Source organism: Mus caroli, chromosome 2, assembly GCF_900094665.2.
Source record: "Mus caroli chromosome 2, CAROLI_EIJ_v1.1, whole genome shotgun sequence".
NCBI classification, from domain to species: domain Eukaryota; kingdom Metazoa; phylum Chordata; class Mammalia; order Rodentia; family Muridae; genus Mus; species Mus caroli.
In genome coordinates, this window is record NC_034571.1 from 20,024,549 (window position 1) to 20,043,930 (window position 19,382).

The following is a 19,382-nucleotide window of genomic DNA, read 5'->3' on the forward strand; positions in this document are numbered from 1 at the left end:
TTTTTGAATGATCCACATCAGGGCCCAAGCACAATTCTGAAAGCAGGCACTTGTTATTTCTATGCCTAGTTGCAGTTCTTCCCTGCAGACTTGGCATGGTTAGCAAGCTTTAGAGCATCCCCAGGTGATTAATTAGACAAGAGAAGTTCAGAACAGAAAAAGGAAGTTTTGCTATGAGTACCAACTGCATAAGGTGATAGCCTTATGAATCATTTCCACACAGAGATTTGGGCCCTTGAGGTCATCGACCAAAGAGACAACACTATACTATTTTTTTAAAAAGTGTCACCATCCACTCTGCCTAGGCAGATGACAGTGTCTGATGGTGGAAGGACTTTCTGAGGCCAGGTTGGAATTTTCATGGAGGAAGAAACCTAAGTGTCAACTAAAGATGGAGATGTTAGGAGGCTTTGGTCACATGACTGCCCAGTGTGTGGAATGTGAAAGGTATAACCTGTAATATGCCACAGGCTAGCCCTAGAACCTACCTAAGACTGAACCTAAGAATAATAGGTATAGAAGAGAGTGAAGATCCCAACTCAAAGGGACACAAAACATCATCAACAAAATTATAGAAGAAAACTTCTCTAATCTAAAGAAAGATATGCCCATAAACATACAAGAAGCCTATAGAACACCAAACAGGTGGGATTAGATAAGAAACTTCTCTTGCCACATAATCATTAAAACACCAAATGCACAGAACAAAGAAAAAATATTGAAGGCTGTAAGGGGGGAAAGGTCAAGTAACATATAAAGGCAGGCCTATCAGAATTACACCAGACTTCTCAACAGAGACTCTAAAAGCCAGAAGATCCTGGGCACATCTCATATAAACCCTAAGAGAACACAAATGCCAGCCCAGGCTACTGTACCCAGAAACACTTACAATTACCATAGATGGAGAAACCTATGTATTCCAAGACAAAACCAAATTTAAACAATATATTTCTACTAATCTAGCCCTACAGAGGATAATAGAAGGAAAAGTCCAACACAAGTAAGGAAACTACACCCAACAAAAAGCAACAAACCCAAAAGAAAAGAAACACACAAACATAATTCCACATTTAAAAACAAAAATAACAGGAGCCAACAATCATTGGTTGGTCCCTAATATCTCTCAACTTCAATGGACTCAATTCTTCAATAAAAAGACATAGGCTAAGAGACTGGATAGGATCCAGCATTTTGCTGCATACAAGAAACACACCTTAGAGTCAAAGACAGACATTACCTCAAAATAAAAGGATGGGAAATTTTTTTCCAAGCACAAAGTCCCAATAAACAAGCTGGAGTAGCCATTCTAATATTCAACAAAATAGACTTTCAACCAAAAGTTATCAAAAAAGATGGAAAGGATGCTACATACTCATCAAAGGAAAAAATCCACCAAGATGAACTCTCAATTCTGAACATCTATGCTCCAAATGAAAGGGCATCCACATTTGTAAAAGAAACATTACTAAACCTTGAACCTCACTCTCACAAATGGACAGATCATGGAAACAGAAACTAAACAGAGACACAGTGAAATAAAAACAAGTTATGAACCAAATGAATGTAACAGAAATCTATAGAACATTCACCCTAAAATAAAAGAATATACATTTTTCTGAGTACCTCATGGTACCTTCTCAAAAATCAAACAAATACTTGGACACAAAACAAATCTCAACATATATAAGAACATTGAATTCATCCCATATATTCTATCAGACCACCATGAACTAAGGCTGGTCTTCAATAGCAAAAAAAAAAAAAAAAAAAAATCAAAATAACAAGAACAAAAGAAAGCCCACATACATGACGTGGAAGCTGGACAACTATCTACTCAATGATAACTTGGCCAGGAAATAAATAAATTAATTAGAGACATATTAGAATTCAATGAAAATGAAAGCATAACATATCCAAACTTATGAGACACAATGAAAGCAGTGCTAAGAGGAATACTCATACCTCCAAGTCCTCCATAAAGCCATTGGAGAGATCACACACTAGCAGTTTAACAGCTCATCCCAAAAGCTCTAGAACAAAAAGATGCAAATACACCAAGAGGAGTAAACAGCAGGAAATAATCAAAGTCTGGGCTGAAGTCAACCAAGTAGAAACAAAAAGAACTATACAAAGAATCAACAAAACTAGGAGCTGGTTCTTTGAGAAAATCAACAAGATAAGCCCTTAGCCAGACTAATCAGAGGGCACAAAGACAGTATCCAAATTAACAAAATCAGGATTGAAAAGGGTGAGAAAACTGAGGAAATTTAAAACTTAATCAAATCTTACTACAAAAGTCTATACTCAACAAAACTGGAAAACCTAGAAGAAACAGATGATTTTCTAGACAGATACCAGGTACTAAAGTTAAATCAGGATCAGATAAACCATCTAAACAGCCCCATAACTCCCAGAAAATAGAAGAACTCATTAGAAGTCTCCCAACCAAAAAAAAAAAAAAAAAAAACCCAGGGCCAGATGGTTTTAGTGCACAATTCTATCAGACCTTCAAAGAAGATCTAATACCAATACTCTTCAAACTATACAACAAAATAGAAACAGAAGGAACACTACCCAATTCATTCTATGAAGCCACAGTTACACTGATATGTAAACTACCAAAATACCAAACAAAGAAAGAGAACTGCAGATCAATTTCCCTTATGAATATTGATGCAAAAATACTCTATAAAATTCTTGTATACCGAATCCAAGAACACATCAAAGGGTTTACCCACAATGATCAAGTAGGCTTCATCCCAGGAATGCAGGGATGGTTTAATATACAGAAATCATTGTAATCCACTACATAAACAAACTCAAAGAAAGAAAACCACATGATCATCTCATTAGATGCTGAAAAAGCCTTTGACAAAATACAGTACCCATACACGTTAAAATTATTAGAGAGATCAGGAGTTCAAGGAGCATACTAAAATATGATAAAGGCAATATACAGCAAATCAAAAGCCAACATCAAACTAAATGGGGAGAAACTCAAAGCAATCCCATTAAAATCAGGGACTACAGAAGGCTGCCCACTCTCTCCCTACCTATTCAATATAGTATTCATAATTCTAGTCAGAGCAATTTGACAACAAAAAGAGATCAAAGGAATACAATTGGAAGGGAAGAAGTCAAGATATCACTATTTGCAGATGATATGATAGTACACATAAGCAACCAAAAAAAAAATCTACCAGAGACCTTCAACAGCTGTTAAACAACTTCAGCAAAGTGGCTGGATGTAAAATTAACTCAAACAAATCAGTAACCTCCCTATACACAAAGGATAAAAGGGCTGAGAAAGAAATTATGCAAATAACACCCTTCACAATAGTCACAAATTATATAAAATGCCTTGGTGTGACACTAACCGAACAAGTAAAAGATCTGCATGACAAGAACTTCAGTTCTACATTCTATGTTGAAAGATATCTGGGTTCTTTCCAGCTTCTGGCTATTATAAATAAGGCTGCTATGAACATAGTGAAGTATGTGTCCTTGTTATATGTTGTGACATCTTTTGATTATATGCCCAGGAGTGGTATAGCTGTGTCCTCAGGTAATTCTATGTCCAATTTTCTGAGGAATGGCAGGACTGATTTCCAGAGTGATTGTACCGGCTTGCTTTCCAACCAACAGTGGAGGAGTGTTCCTCTTTCTTCACATCTTAACCAGCATCTGATATCACCTGAGTTTTTTTATCTTAGCCATTCTGACTGGTGTGAGGTGGAATCTCAGGGTTGTTTTGATTTGCATTTTACTGATTAATAATGATATTGAACATTTCTTTAGAAATAGCCTCTAGAGTTTTGATTTTACTGGGTTACTGGGATTTGAGACCCCTACCACAGGGGGTGGATGGCTGGGAATATGAGCAGAATTCACCAAGAGACAACCTTGATCTGTCACTGCTGTGCCTAGCCTAGAAGCCTTAGAGACAGAGGCACTGAGACCTCCAGGGAAGAGTAGCTGGGCATAGTGCGGGATGGTACAAATCTTTAAATATTTCCAGCAACATTTAGGTGCTTCTCAATCATTCATTATTTCTCAGTTGATATTTCTTTGTTTGTCTTTATATTCCATTTTTTATTAGGGTTATTAGATTCTCTGGAGTCTAACTTCTTGAGTTCTTTGTATATATTAGCCTTCTATTTCATGTAGGATTAGTAAGGATTTTTTTCCCAACCTGTTGGTGGCTGTTTTGTCCTATTGACACTGTTCTTTGCCTTACAGAAGCTTTGCAAATTTTATGAGGTCCCATTTGTCAATTCTTGATCTTAGAGCATAAGCTACTGGTGTTCTGTTCAGGAAAATTTCCCCTGTGCCCATGTGCTTGAGGCTCTTCCTCACTTTCTCTTCGAATAGTTTCAGTGTATCTGATTTTATGTGAAAGTTCTTGATCCCCTTAGACTTGAACTTTGTACAAGGAGATAAGAATGAATGAATTTGCATTCTTCTACATGCTGACCAGCACATGAAACAGCACCATTTGTTCAAAATGCTGTCTTTTTCCCACTGGATGGTTTTAGCTTCTTTGTCAAAGATCAAGGACCATAGGTGTGTGGGTTCATTTCTGGGTCCTCGATTTTATTCCATTGATCCACCTGCCTGTCACTGTACCAGTACCATGCAGTTTTTATAACTATTGCTCGGTAGTTTAGCTTGAGGTCAGGCATGGTGATTCCTCCAGAGGTTCTTTTACTGTGGAGAATAGTTTTAACTATCATGGGTCTTTTGTTATTCCGAATGAATTTGAGAATTGCTTTTTCTAACTCTATGAAAAAATGAGTTGGACTTTTGATGGGGCTTGCACTGATCTGTAGATTTCTTTTGACAAGATGGCCATTTTTACTATATTAATCCTGCTCATCCATGAGCATTGGAGAGCTTTCCATCATCTGAGGTTTTCTTCCATTTCTTTCTTGAGAGACTTGAAGTTCTTATCATACAGATCTTTCACTTGCTTGGATAGAGTCACACCAAAGTACTTTATATTATTTGTGAGTGTTATGAAGAGTATCATTTGAGCATTTAATCAGGATGGGATTATGGTTCACGAGTCTCTTCACAGCCATAAAAGCTCTAAGACATTTATGTATTTTAGGATCTTCATATATAAAGTGAAAATAATATTACTGAGAGAGTTAATACATGTGTTTAGTTCCTGGCACATAGCAGGAACTTGAATGCCAACTATACCATTATTGCCCAAAGCAGCAGCTTCCCCATCACGAGCATCAGCAACAGTATAGTCTTCACCATTTCTATCACAGTCTTGGGGGATTTCTTTCATATCTCTGATACAACATGTCATCCTGCCTAACTTGTGTCTCTTTGTGCAGAGGATGGTAATTCCCTACTCACTGAGATATAAGGATGGAATGAGGAAGAGTTTATGAAGTGTATACCCACCTCTTCTGCGTTTATCCCAATACTAAAATGTATATGGCAGAGGCCAAGCTTACTTTGACCTCAATCTAAGACAGGTTTCATGACCAAACACAACCTTGCATGTGCATGGGCTGTTTCTCTACCCAACTCACCCTGTTAAATGGATTTCCTATTAGGGTTCAAATCTCTGACAAGAAGTGTTAAGTTTTTGTACATATTTACCAAGCCAGACATGGTGTTAAAGGACAGTTAAAGGTCTCACTGTTGGTCATAGAAGGCAAGAGCTAGTTTTATTCTTATGTAGTTAAAAAGACTCACCTAGGATCATAAAATTAGTAGGATGTAGACCTGGTGCTGTAGAAGTTCAATTCCATGGCTACTAGCCTCCATTCCTCAACATACAAAAACTTCACAGAGTACATATTTAAACAGAGTGGAGATGGAAAAAGGGCTGAGCTAGGAACCAAGGCAAGACCCTGGCAGGAATCTATCCACCCAAAGAATCAAGGGAGTATTTATGGGATTTCAGAAACAACAAAACACAAGCTAATTCAGAAAAAGATGGCTATACACAGCACTGGGGCATGCTACTTTGTGGGTAGGGAGACCCTTCTTTGGGATAGCTTTCATGATTGAAAGCACAGAAGAGATGTTGCTGGGTCACACACAGAACACAAGATGTGACACCCCCCACTCTATTGAGCTACACCATAAAATCATCCTGTGGGGAAACAGGGGTGGGAGTGAGGGAAAAATTTTGGAGAACAGACTTGAGACTGGGTGACCATGAGACAGAGGATACCTGGTGAGTGGTGTCACAACACTTCAGCCAATCTTCAGCACCATCTTGGCCAAGAAGGGGATAAGGAAAGAGATGGTAAGGGGAACAGCCAGTTCTACCAGCTAAATTTGGAAATGATGTGTGAGCAATTCACAGGGTGTGTGATGCTCTTGTGTCTCTACCACCCACAGATTTTTTTTTTCCTGATTGAGTCACCAGGGACAAGGGCCACCACAAGCTCCCCACTCCAAATACAGGTGAGACCCTATGGAGCAGGTCCAGGCACTTATTTCCCTTGTAAAAATATTTCCACAGTCTCCAGACCCTGAGAANCCTCCTGGAGTTTGTAAGGTTTGTCCATTGCTGGTAAGAAACTAATATTGAATTGAAATGATCCTTAAGTTAAAGACAAAAGCTGCTCACTCAGGAAACATGTGACTTTATTCAGCCTGGGTGGGCTGGCTCTGCCAACTAGATTGGAAGCCATGTGGAGCTGACAGTCTTACACTGAACAGGAGGGGACACTGTCAGGATAGGGTGCACTTAGAACACAACCCACCAGAAGCATGGTTGATTTATGTTCAGTCTTGCTTCAAAAATTTCCATTTCTTTTCTGCAAAAGATATAAACAGCTCATCCAGGTATTGAGCACCCATAAACACAAAAACTCAGTCTAGGCTCATGGGGGCATTCCTAAGAGTGCTACAGCTTCCTTTGACTTCATTAGTAAGGTCTGGTACAAAAGAGGAAGTATGGGAGCATAACATCCTATATAGATATATAATACATAATATGCACCATGTTACATGTAATATATATTATATAATGTATCATATGTAATAAATTTTATAATATTTTCTGTAAATAATAATTTATCATATATAATCAATAAGTATAATTGAGCATCATATGTTAATTAATAAACAGTAATGATCAACAATCAATAATGGCTCAATAATTAATTCTCATTAATATAAATAATAGATAAATTAATTATTACACTATATAATATTTTTTGTCTAATAACATAATGCTATATAACATATGTTAAATAATGATGTAATATAATATCTATGATATGCTACATATAATATGATATAATTTACAAAATATAATATACATGTTACATAATTTTGCATCCATATTATAACATATACCAATAAATGAATATATTATATTATATCACACTAAATATACATTTATGTAATATATAGTCATATATTACAATTATATGTTATTGTATATGATTTTTATATATTATTTACACATATAACTCCATGTAATTATATATAATATAAATGTATGTATATACCATGTAAAAATATCTGAAATATATATCTAAAGTAAATATAATGTATAATGTATACATTCAATGATATATAAAATTATTGTATACAATTTATACAAATAATCAAATATCATGTATAATATATAATTTTAATACATTATATTGTGCTTATATTATGGATTATATTATATGTTACATACATGCTATATAAGGTATTCTACTATATTTTAAACATAATTAGTATAAGATGTAATAAATGAAAGATGCATATTACATTAAACATGATATTATATAGAACAAATATATAGAACATATTTATTATATATGATAAATATATAATATATTAGTTATATTATGAAACAATTCCAATATATAACATATAATTATATAAATTATTTTATAAAACCATATATATTATATATAATACAATATACTCTATACAATTACATATGTACATAACATTATACATGATTATGTCACTATATATCACATGTAATATTTTATATCATACATGTATTTATTTATATATAGTACATATGATATACAAGGCATATAATTCATAATATATAATAGATATGTACAATATTATATAATGTAATTATTTTAATATTATGTAATTACAATACATTGGTTAATAAATATTAATTAACACATAAAATAATATAATTACAATTGTTATAAAACAGTGTAAAATATATTTTATTTTTATACATCTCACTAATATAAAATGCAAACATTCAGTTGCCCCAACAGGAATAATCTGGGATAATTAGCAGCAGTCTAGTGTGAACCAAAGCTAGGGGAAATCTTAGGGTAGGATTAGAAGCAGGGTGGGTCCTGTGGGGTGCGATGACCACAGTGAAAGCTCTGCATGTCCTACCATGAAGTGACAACTTTTGAGGGTTTTGAGCAGGGAAGTTATATGACCATAGTTCTATCTCATCCTGATCATAGGTTGGTTGACACAAGTTCAAGGAGAAACAGTTTCCTGGTGTTTGTGTTGTTTTAGTTTCTCCAAGAGCCCAGAACAGTCACACCTGGATCGCTTCCCTGCCTTCCTTTCAAATCCTCAGAGGTCCTCAGTGCCAGCCCAGGTTTTTGGCTAACAGGTAGAGCTAGGGCCAGACATGGATAATAGTTAGGGAATATGACAAGATTCTAAGGAGAAGACATGAAGGTGGGTGTCAGAGAATATGACCATGACCCACATTTGAGAGTTCCCTGAGAGCAAATTTTGGAACAGAACAAATGGCTTTCTTTCAGCGTTTAGCACTGATCCACATTACTGAAGGGGGAAGACTTCCTTCTAGTATCAATGTCCAGGCTGTGTCTGACTTGACCTGCAGAGTTAGGAACTCACAAACCTGAAAGTCTTTCATAGCACCTTTGTCTGGTTCATCCACATAGAGTGCATTCCAAGGCCTCCTCTGAGTTTCTGTTATTACAGTATGCAGAAGATCAAGACCCAAGGTGAGCACATCACACAGCAAGCAAGAGTGAACACACTTGCCCTCACACTTGGCTACACAGTATCCCTGGCTGCCTGACCTTGTTGTCATCACTTGGGGCTTGTTTTCTGATGTGAGAAAGATTGATGGCTGTAAAGGACGAGTGTGAGGATTAATAGATTACCCAGGAAATTGGAGCTCTTACAGCTTTATCAGAAACACAAGAAGCTGTCAGGAGTTGGGGCATATTAAATATGTAAAATGTCTGAGATCAGAACTGGGCTCTGTCACACATCACTGTAACAGGGCTTTGGTTAAGCTGTTCACTGTGTCAAGACAGCCACACCTCTAACTCAAGGCAGTCCAGAAGCCAAGTTCTCCACCATGACTCAACTTCTAGCCTGTGTGCTTCCTCACTATTGTTATTGCTGTAATTGCTGCTTACATTGCCCAAGAGCCTAGACAACCCACACCTATATTGCCTCCCTACCTCCCCTCCACAACCACCCAGGTCCCTCTTGCCAGCCCAAGATTCTTCTAAAACGGCACACCCAGAGTCAGAAGATAGTGATACTGCCTTGATAATAATTAAAAGGTGTGGAGACCCAGACTAGCCTCATTGCCTGCATACAGAGCTGAAGTCATAACTTTGATCCCAGAGACAAGACCACTTTGAACTGAGGTAATTTCTGCTGTTCAGAGCCTTTGAGGGAAAACGTTCTCTGCTTTCTGTCCAGCCCTGGGTGCTCCTGTGACCTTCACCTAAGATACAGGTACCAGAGGATGGAGAAATTAAGAGTTGCTTATGACTAGAGTGCTGCTTGTAATTTTCTTATTCCCTGCCTAAAGATAACTCTCAAGTGAGGCACTGATGGTCCTGGATACAGGAAGGTGAACAATTGGTTGCCATTGTAAGAGACTGTATATTTTTTATACTTGGTGCTATTAACCAGAAACTTTTTTTTTAGGTTTAGTAAATATGATTGGGTGCTCAGTTTCTTTTTTTTAATTTATTTTTATTAGATATTTTCTTTATATACATTTCAAATGCTATCCTGAAAGTTCCCTGTACCTTTCCTCTGCCCTGCTCTTATACCCACCAACTCCCGCTTCTTGGCCCTGGCATTCCCCTGTATTGGGGCATATAAAGTTTGCAAGACCTAGGGGCCTCTCTTCCCAGAGATGGCTGACTAGGCCATCTTCTGCTACATGTGCAGCTAGAGATACTAGCTCTGGGGGTACTGGTTAGTTCATATTGATTAACCAGAATCTTATACTCAAATACCTCTAGAGAGACAAACTTCTGATGGGGTTATGGATGCCACAGGCAGAATCTTTGTGGTATCTTTCAGGAGAAAGAGTAAAGGAATACAGAAGTCAGAGGGGCAGGTTTGCTGCTAGATGCACAGGAATTCTCAGTTTAAAAGCAGGAAAAATTGTCATTCACTAGCTGTGGGGACAGCTAGAACAGAGATGGACAAGTACATCTGCTTTCACCTTAGTCTGGTGATTCAATGCAGAAGAAGTGCCTGTGATAATTGAACCTCCTCACCATTCACATGTGATGGTGACTGGCAATTCAAAGTCATCATAGCCTGGAGAGCAGTCAATAAAAGGATGGATGGGAGCTTCCACTTAGGGACTGCTGTCCTTGAAATATATTCTAAGTACACTTCAAATAGAAATTCGTATGCTAGAAAGACAGCTCATTGTTTAAGTGCACTTGATGCTCCTGTGAAAGGTCAGGTTTCCAACCCTAGCACCCACACTGGACAACTTACAACTGTCTGAATCTCTAGTTCCAGAGCATCACACTACCTCTTTTGACCTTCACAGGCACCAGGCACACACATGTTGCATGTCCATACAGGCAAGCAAAATACTCATGCACATAAATACAACAAACTAGTCATTAAAACATTTTAATGTGAATATGGGGTAAGGATTTAGAGAAACTCTCACTAAAGAATTTCATAAGATTCTAGGAGTATCTAAGAGAAAAATGTTTTTCTTTTCTTTTTCTTTCTCAGACAGGCAATTATGGCTTGCCCTCCACAATCTCCTGTACATGTTCTTCCTCCAAAGAGGAATCAAATGTGGAAGCCGAATCATGCGCATGGATGTAAGTGGAAATCACAAGTCAATTTGGACCATCCCCTTCGAATCTCACCAAGGACAATAAGGTTGAAGGGGCCTGGTTCACTTTCTTAGCCACAATCTATTTGCTCTGGCTAAAATACTCAGAGGCGTACATATTGAAATGTGAAGTCACTTACCTCGTTCTTTATTAGTTGTAATTAGAATTGTTTGTTCATTTTGACTAAGATGGTAAAGAAAAAAATTAAACAACATACTTATGCTTGGTTAATAGTTTTGATTATTATTGCCATGTAGAGAATTTATAAATAAGGAAAAGATAACTCCATAAGAACTGGCAAGTGTTGAACATGTCTTGCAACAAGGAATGCATTTAGTTCTTTTCTGTGTCTTGGTCCATAAATCAGGCTGCCCTATTTTCTTTCCTTTGTTTTTATGGCCATCTTCTCAAAGCAATACCTATCACAGAAATTCAGATTTTATTATTATTAGAATGGACCCTAAACCTTAGGGCTAATGTGTCTTGTTTTTGTTTTTGTTTTTTCTGTTTTTCCGGCAGCCGCACAATCTCCCAGAAACTACAGGGTTCATGACTCGCAACAGATGGTGTGGGTCCTGACTGGAAATTCTTTAACAGCTGTTCCTGCTAGCAGCAATGTCAAGCCTGGTAGGTAGCATGTGATCGTGCAGGTGAATAGCTGTCAGTTCCACTGGGAGTGGATATGAGCCTGCACAAACCTTGTGCTGCTCCTCCTCTGGTCACCAATCTTATGTTCAGAGGAAAGGCAAGAAGAAAATGGTGGTTCCCCTTCTATGTATACGAAAGCCTATCCATAGAAATGACAGTGCAGGGAGCCAGGAATTCCCCTCACAAAAGCATCTTCAAATAGGAAAGGTTTATGTTCCGACAATCACTGTTTCTTTTAGAATGGTGTTCCTCTAACTTCCAGTTAGTATCTACTCATGTTTATAGATTCAGACTCTCTCATCCTTCCACTGTCAAGCTTATACACTCTTTTCTCTTGGCATGTCTTCATTTAATGATTGTAAAACATACCTTTTTCCCACCAAAAGGCAATCTATCACAGCCATGTCTCATTTCTTTAAAACTTCCATATTTTATTTTATTCCACACTTTATGTTATCTACCCCATACTGACCTCTTAGATCTCATCCCGAGTCTTATTACTAAAATTACCTGATTCCCACATTCTATCCCTACTACCACTTGGTTTAGTCAGATTTTTGTAGTAGGATAGATTTTCCTCACCACCACCTGAATAATTTTAATACCTCATAATGGTTGATTTGGGTCCATCATTTGAGACTTTCCAGAGCTTTCTGCTGGCCCCATTACTTGTTTAGGTCCCTGTGAAGACAGGCATATGGTATGGTAGGAAAGAGCTACTCATCTCATGGTGGACAGTTCCAATCTTCTTGCTTTAAAGAAACATCAACAGTGACCAATTATGTCGTGTGTTGATTACCTCATTCATCTATGAACTCACTAATGGATTAGTGCATTGATGAGGTTAGAACTCTCATGATCTTATCACATCTCAATAGTGCCACTATGTGGGCTTCAAACCTTTAGTATTCAAGATTTTGAGGGATTATTCTATGTTCAATGCACAACAATATTCTGTTTGCTTGTGACAACCACAGACAAATTTCGATGGGAAGTGGTCCATACAATCTGCCTTCTTTGATTCTTGAACACATTTCTATCATAATAGCCCACTTCAAAGTGTTAATTTATACATATTCATATAGTATTCTGTTTGCACATATGCAATATAAAAGTTTCTATTTGGAAAAATATACTCCAAATTGTTAATACTGGCTACTCTTCCTCTTGGAAAGGGTGTAGAGTTATCTTCCTGCTGTGGTGTATATACCCATATATACTTTAAGTATATAATTAGCATGTGTTATTTCCATAGTTTTTATTAAACAATTTAAAATCATCTTTCAAATTTGTTACAGATTCTGTATAGTTATTTTCAAAAAAAGAAAGATAATAATAAATATCATATGAACTCCTTCCTAAATATAATTACTATTAATACTTCTTTTCTACAAATAGCATCATACACCTAGTACTAATACACACAGAATTACATGCTATAATACTTTCAAATAAACTGTTTTTAAACTACTTATTTAATTTCATGATAATCATACATGTTATTTTTCTCAAAAGATATCACTATATACATGAGTAAAAATCCATTTATGGTATTGTAAAAAGAAGTTTGACATCTAGATTTCAGTCCCATTTCTTTCAGTTCAGTTTCCAAGACCACCTTTAGCACCCAAACCTAAAGAACACACCTCTGTTCTCGAAAAACTTGGAAAATGAGGGATAACTTCATCTTGAACAGCCTTCACCTTCCCTTTCTGTAGGAACAATTATTCTTGTGTGTGTTACTGTCTTCTCTTTTGGACTTCTTTGATTCATATTCTCTTGGAGATATCTGAATGATTGGACTGCTCAAAGTTCTACCTGCAGCAATACAATCCAGATAGTGTAAGTTCTATCTGGAGGGATGGCAAGTTGTCTCTGGTCCAGTGTGTGACTTCTATGCTCATCACTCTGCCACTTATGTTCCCAACAGAGACGTCTGAATGTTTTACTCCTGTCCTTTCCAACATCATTAGTTTTGTGTGCCCTCAAAATAAGCCGTGGATCCATCTTCTGAAAGTTGCTGAGAAGATCCATTAATGTCACTTCCAATCACTTTGTGCATTCACATCACAAGCACAGGAGGCAGCCTTGATGATTTAGGGATGATGCAACCTACAGGTACAGACTGATAATTCTTGACAGACAAGTGAACCATATGCCTCACTTGTGAGACACAATCTCCCACAAACTGGGCCACCTTCATCACTCCCTCACTGCCCTCCTTCCCATTTCATTTGGGTAGTTCCATCTATTCCATACATAGCATAACCAAGAACAACCCTCTTAGAACATAAAACTGAATATGGTCATGTTTGCGTGCCTGTTCATGGGAGAGAACACAGGAAGAGATAAGGAGGCCCAAGTGTATCATTCTGCTTTCAGATCCTTGGACAAGGAAGCTCTTTTGTTTGCAAGGGACTTCCTTTTCTTTTCTTTTCTTTTTTAATTTTTTTATTGGGTATTTATTTCATTTATATTTCCAATGATATCCCAAAAGTCCCCCACACATTCCCTACACACACCCCCACCCACCCACTCCCACTTCTTGGCCTTGGCGTTCCCCTGTACTGAGGCATATAAAGTTTGCACGACCTATGGGCTTCTCTTTCTACTGATGACCGACTAGGTCATCTTCTGATTCATATGCAGCTAGAGACAGGAGCTCCGGGGGGGTAATGGTTAGTTCATATTGTTGTTCCACCTATAGGATTACAGATCCCCTCAGCTCCCTGGGTACTTTCTCTAGCCCCTCCACTGGGGCCCTGTGATCCATCCAATAGCTGACTTTGAACATCCACTTCTGTGTTTGCGAGGCCCCAGCATAGTCTCACAAGAGACAGCTTCAACAGGCTGCTTGTCGAAGTTGTACATCGTGGTGCGGAGCCTAGTGCGCACCACGATGTACAACGTCCACAAGCAGTCTGTTGAGGGTTCTTTCCAGGTTCTGGCTATTATAAATAAGGCTGCTATGAACNTAGNNGAGCATGTGTCCTTNTTACCNGTTGGNACANCTTCTGGATATATGNCCAGGAGAGGTATTGNNGNATCCTCNNGTAGTACTATGTCCAATTTTCTGAGGAACCACCAGACTGATTTCCAGAGTGGTTGTACAAGCTTGCAATCCCACCAACAATGGAAGAGTGTTCCTCTTTCTCCACATCCCCGCCAGCATCTGCTGTCACATGAATTTTTCATCTTAGCTATTCTGACTGGTGTGAGATGGAATCTCAGGGTTGTTTTCATTTGCATTTCCCTGATGATTAAGGATGTTGAACATTTTGTCAGGTGCTTCTCTGCCAATCGGTATTCCTCAGGTGAGAATTCTTTGTTTAGCTCTGAAGCCTATTTTTTAATGGGGTTATTTGATTTTCTGGAGTCCACCTTCTTGAGTTCTTGATATATATTAGATATTAGTCCCATATCTGATTTAGGATAGGTAAAGATCCTTTCCCAATCTGTTGGTGGCCTTTTTGTCTTATTGATGGTTAAAACCAGAGACACTGAAACTTATAGAGAAGAAAGTAGGGAAAACCCTCGAAGATATGGGAACAGGGGAAAAATTCCTGAATAGAACAGCAATGGCTTGTGCTGTAAGAAAATTGTCAAATGGGACCTCATAAAATTGCAAAGCTTTTGCAAGGGACTTCCTTTTCATGTTGTGATCTCTCTCCAACCGCTCCACTATTCAGTTTCCATCTTTTCATATGAGTGTTCTCTTTCTTAGCCTTACTATCTGAACTTGAAATCCACTTCTACAGAGAAGTATTCTAAATCTGGCCTTACTCCTCTTTTTCCAGGCTTGGTCACTCCCCCCTCCGCCAAACATAGTTTTTGGTAATTTTTTTTCTTTTTACATCTCTTTCCATTTTCTCAATACCTTCTATACGAATTGATGATGGCTGACTTGCCGTAAGCCAAATCTCCAGTGGTCACATAGTGCTCTGTCTTACATGAGTGGTTATTAAGTAGGGATTGAATGGATTTCTTTTCCTGTCCTCTATTAAGAAATAGATACAGAACACCCAAACTCTTGTACATCCTATCCTAAATTATTAAATAGTTAAATTCAACCAAGAATTGGAGAAAACTCACACAATGAGAACTTAAATAACAGAGTGGTATATTTCTTCTATATATAAAACCAGTGGGCCAGCACAGGCTGGGTTCCAAGTGGTAGCATGATGCCACCAGAGTCCGAGGATTCTATCTTTCTGCCTCAAAACCTTAAATTTACCTAAGCTATCATTTAAGTATTTGATGTAGATAACAAGATGACACTAAATATGACAAACTAAGTATTTTTAGGTGAGTCTAGTCTTAAGGAACAACTTTAGAAACCCTACAGCATATTTTCATGTATATCTCATGGGCCACATAAGTGAATGACTATAGTATTATTTTTAGGAGCAAAGATAATAAAATATTTGATTTTGTTTTTGGGAAACAATATGAACCCATGTAACAACTGAGGTTCTGGTATCAAGTAAAAAAAAATCTCAGGAAATCAATGAAGAACCACAGTTACATGGCTAAGGTGGGAAACTGGGATGGAGAAAGATTCTCACCAGCCCTGATTTGGAAGTATAACAGGGTGAGCCGTGAAAGTTTGGTTTTGTCTGTGCTTGAGGTCTGATATCTTCCCAATTTTCTTTGTGTTTCTAGTTATTCTTAGCTTGATAGCATGTAGAGACACAGAATTCCAAGATGAAAAGAAAGGTAATCTAGTTTTCCTGGGAATCAAGAACAGAAATCTCTGCTTCTGCTGTGCTGAGATGGAGGGCAAACCAACTTTGCAGCTTAAGGTAAGTGGGTGCAGTCACTGATTGAAGCAAGTCAGGTAGCCTTTTGTCTTAGGTGATTTACCAGTTGTGGTATTATGGTATAGTATAACAGTGTAGTCATGAAAGCTTGTATCACTCACAGTAAGGCAGGAACTTCCTCCTGCCTAGTCCCCAAATAAGTAACAATGCTGCTGAATAGATAACAGATAAAGTTTTTTTTTTAAGCCCCAGGGCAAAGATCCTGTGAAATCAGAGCCTCAAAGCCATGGAAATGTTTCTTTAAAGTAAATGATTGGTGGCTGCTACATCCTTAGTCCTGGGTAACTTCCTCTCATACATCCTCAGAGATGCTAATACAACACAGCTAGGCAAAGGATTGCTAATCTGGATTTTTTTATACTACATGTTCATATTGGTGTGCTAAAAGAAAAGACTGATAATTAAAACCCAAAGCCCTTACTAATGGCGAAAATTATANTGCATAAATTCACTCAGAAGCTGGGATTCTAGGCTGGCTGGCATGAGCCTGTNGATGAATGCACACCAGGATGCATACACACACTTACCCCGTTCTGTTCTAGGGAACACAATGCTTGGATCTTGGGAGAAAGACAGGTTATTGGAAATTAGTTGATGNCTATTTTGATAGCTTTTTATTCTGTATCCCTAACTCCTATCCCTCCTATTGAATAGCAGTTACTCNACTGTTGTTCACCCACTGCTCAGTTACTGTAGCCCCTCTCACTGGTACTCCTCATTAACAAGCCTTTTTTTTCCCATAGGAAGTAGACATCATGAATTTGTACAAAGAGGGAAAAGCACAAAAAGCCTTTCTGTTCTACCATGGCATAGAGGGCTCCACTTCTGTCTTCCAGTCAGTCTTCTATCCTGGCTGGTTTATAGCCACCTCTTCCATAGAAAGACAGACAATATTCCTCACACATCAGAGGGGTAAATTTGTTAATACTAACTTCTACATAGAGTCTGAGAAGTAAATCCAAAATGGGTCATATGTGGCCAGCTCCAGGCCACAGAATCAAACTGTTGAAGAATCTTCTACTTGAAAACATAGCAATCCTCTTAGAAGACCGCCATGCCATGTCTTCGCCAGACATCCATGTCCAAAATGCTACTCATTTGAATATCATTCCAGCATGAAGCCCATGAATCATTTTTATCCTTTTCTGATCTTGTCCACCGTCCATCCAGCTACCACAGCCAGTCAAGTTACAGTGTTTTTACATGCAACTCACCCTCCATCTTCTCACAGCAGGCAATGGAGCAGAAATGTGGTTTCCCAATCATTAATGCAAGATTCTTCCTTCTTCACTTTATGTATGCATTATGTATATTGAAACAGATGATCAACAATTTATAGGTAAATCTCAAGAATGAGGCAACATAAAAGAACATTTTTTATGTCATGGTACTTGAAATGATTCAGAACATCTTCAGTTAATAATCTGACACACAGTATATACTTGCATTGTGGTGACTGTTAACCAAAGTGAATATAAAATGAACACAACTTTCAAAGAGTCATTCACATCAATTAAAATTTCAACCTAATTATGCTGTCTTTATTTTCCTTTATAAACTGATTGGAAATTGAAGGGTCAACTCAAATATTTTCTTGTGTAGTCTGTAATTTTAGGAATATTTATGGGGATAATTTTACGTAAGTTTTTTCTTTTGTGAGACTGTGGTGGTTTGAATAAGAATGTCCCTGTAGACTCACATTTGAATGGTTAGTTATCAGAGAATGGAATGTTTGAAAGGAGTCCAAGGCTTATTAGATGTGGCCTTGCTGGAGTAGGTGTGGTCTTAGAGGAAGTGTGTTACTAGGAGTGGGTTTTGAGGTTTTAAAAGTCCATGCCAGGCTCAGTCTTTCTCTCTGCCTATGGATCAGTACTTATAATGCTCAGCCACTTCTCCAGCATCATGTTTGCCTGTGCACCACCATCCTCCCTGCCATAAAGATTGTTAATGGATTTAACTTCTGAAACTCTAAGCAAGCCCCCAGTTAAATGATTCCTCTTGTGAGAATTGCTGTGGTCAAGGTGTCTCTTAACAGCAATAGAACAGTGACTGAGGCAGAGTTACTTTAGCTAACATCACATGGATTGCAATAGACTGTGAGATCCTGACTACAAACATAAGCATGATAACTTCTCCTCCTTCAGACCTCACATATGTATGCAAGGCAGCAATTAGGGCTTAATGATGCAAACTCACTGCAGAATTAAAAGGTCTTGGCCAGGTGAGATATGTTTCAGAACCTGCCCTGGGATTGTTTCCTGTAATGTCACCACCAATGATTCCATTTGGGATATTCTTTGAATCCTGTCTTACATCTCACTTACCTCTTACTCCTGTCATTTCCATGCAACAAGTTTAAGAAGTTATTATATGACAGCTTGCTGTCTGGCTTATTCAAACATTGGTTAACTCTTCCTGTTCCCTAGGACATCTGAGGAAGGATGGTTAAAGGCTCTGCTTGGTAGTCACACATGCAGAAATATGAAGAACCCTCAGTCAGTGTACATGTGAGGGGGTCAGGGATAGCTACTCTTCCCTATCCTTCACCAACACAATTCTGCACAGTGCTCCCTGTTGTTCCTCAGAAGTTCTCAACAGGGGTAAGACAGAGTCACACACCTAAGAACTCCTCCATGCACTTTTCATCCTTATTTCCAGTCTTTGGTTCCCCAGCTCCAACTCTTATTCCCTGGAGTCAGTTTTCATTGCCACACATGCATACCTGTATCTCAAGATTTCCCTTAGGAAAACAGATTCTAACAAAGCAAGCATCTCTCTTCTCTACTGTTCACTGTATTGCATTTCTTCCCTCTGTATCTCTGCCAATGCCTTCACACGAGATTCTTTTTTTTTTTTTGATTTT

General features: G+C 38.0%; 1 protein-coding gene across 1 annotated transcript; it reads left to right on the forward strand.

Annotated features, from left to right (window-relative positions):
• Nucleotides 1–10,954: 10,954 nt before the first annotated feature.
• LOC110290530 (interleukin-36 beta-like) lies at nucleotides 10,955–17,648 on the forward strand. Its single transcript, XM_021157086.1, has 4 exons — nucleotides 10,955–11,036; nucleotides 11,571–11,678; nucleotides 16,362–16,501; nucleotides 17,263–17,648. Exons 1-4 carry the CDS (start codon nucleotides 10,955–10,957, stop codon nucleotides 17,473–17,475), a joined length of 543 nt encoding a protein of 180 aa, XP_021012745.1. The 3' UTR covers nucleotides 17,476–17,648.
• The last annotated feature ends 1,734 nt before the right edge of the window (nucleotides 17,649–19,382 follow it).

What these genes read in the sequence shown, in the direction of transcription:
- LOC110290530 (XM_021157086.1), top strand. Translation starts at nt 10,955, where the DNA reads ATGGCTTGCCCTCCACAATCTCCTGTACATGTTCTTCCTCCAAAGAGG. An exon ending in GCCGAATCATGCGCATGGAT is followed by an intron (nt 11,037 to 11,570) that starts GTAAGTGGAAAT and finishes TTTTTCCGGCAG; the next exon opens with CCGCACAATCTCCCAGAAAC. An exon ending in TAGCAGCAATGTCAAGCCTG is followed by an intron (nt 11,679 to 16,361) that starts GTAGGTAGCATG and finishes TTGTGTTTCTAG; the next exon opens with TTATTCTTAGCTTGATAGCA.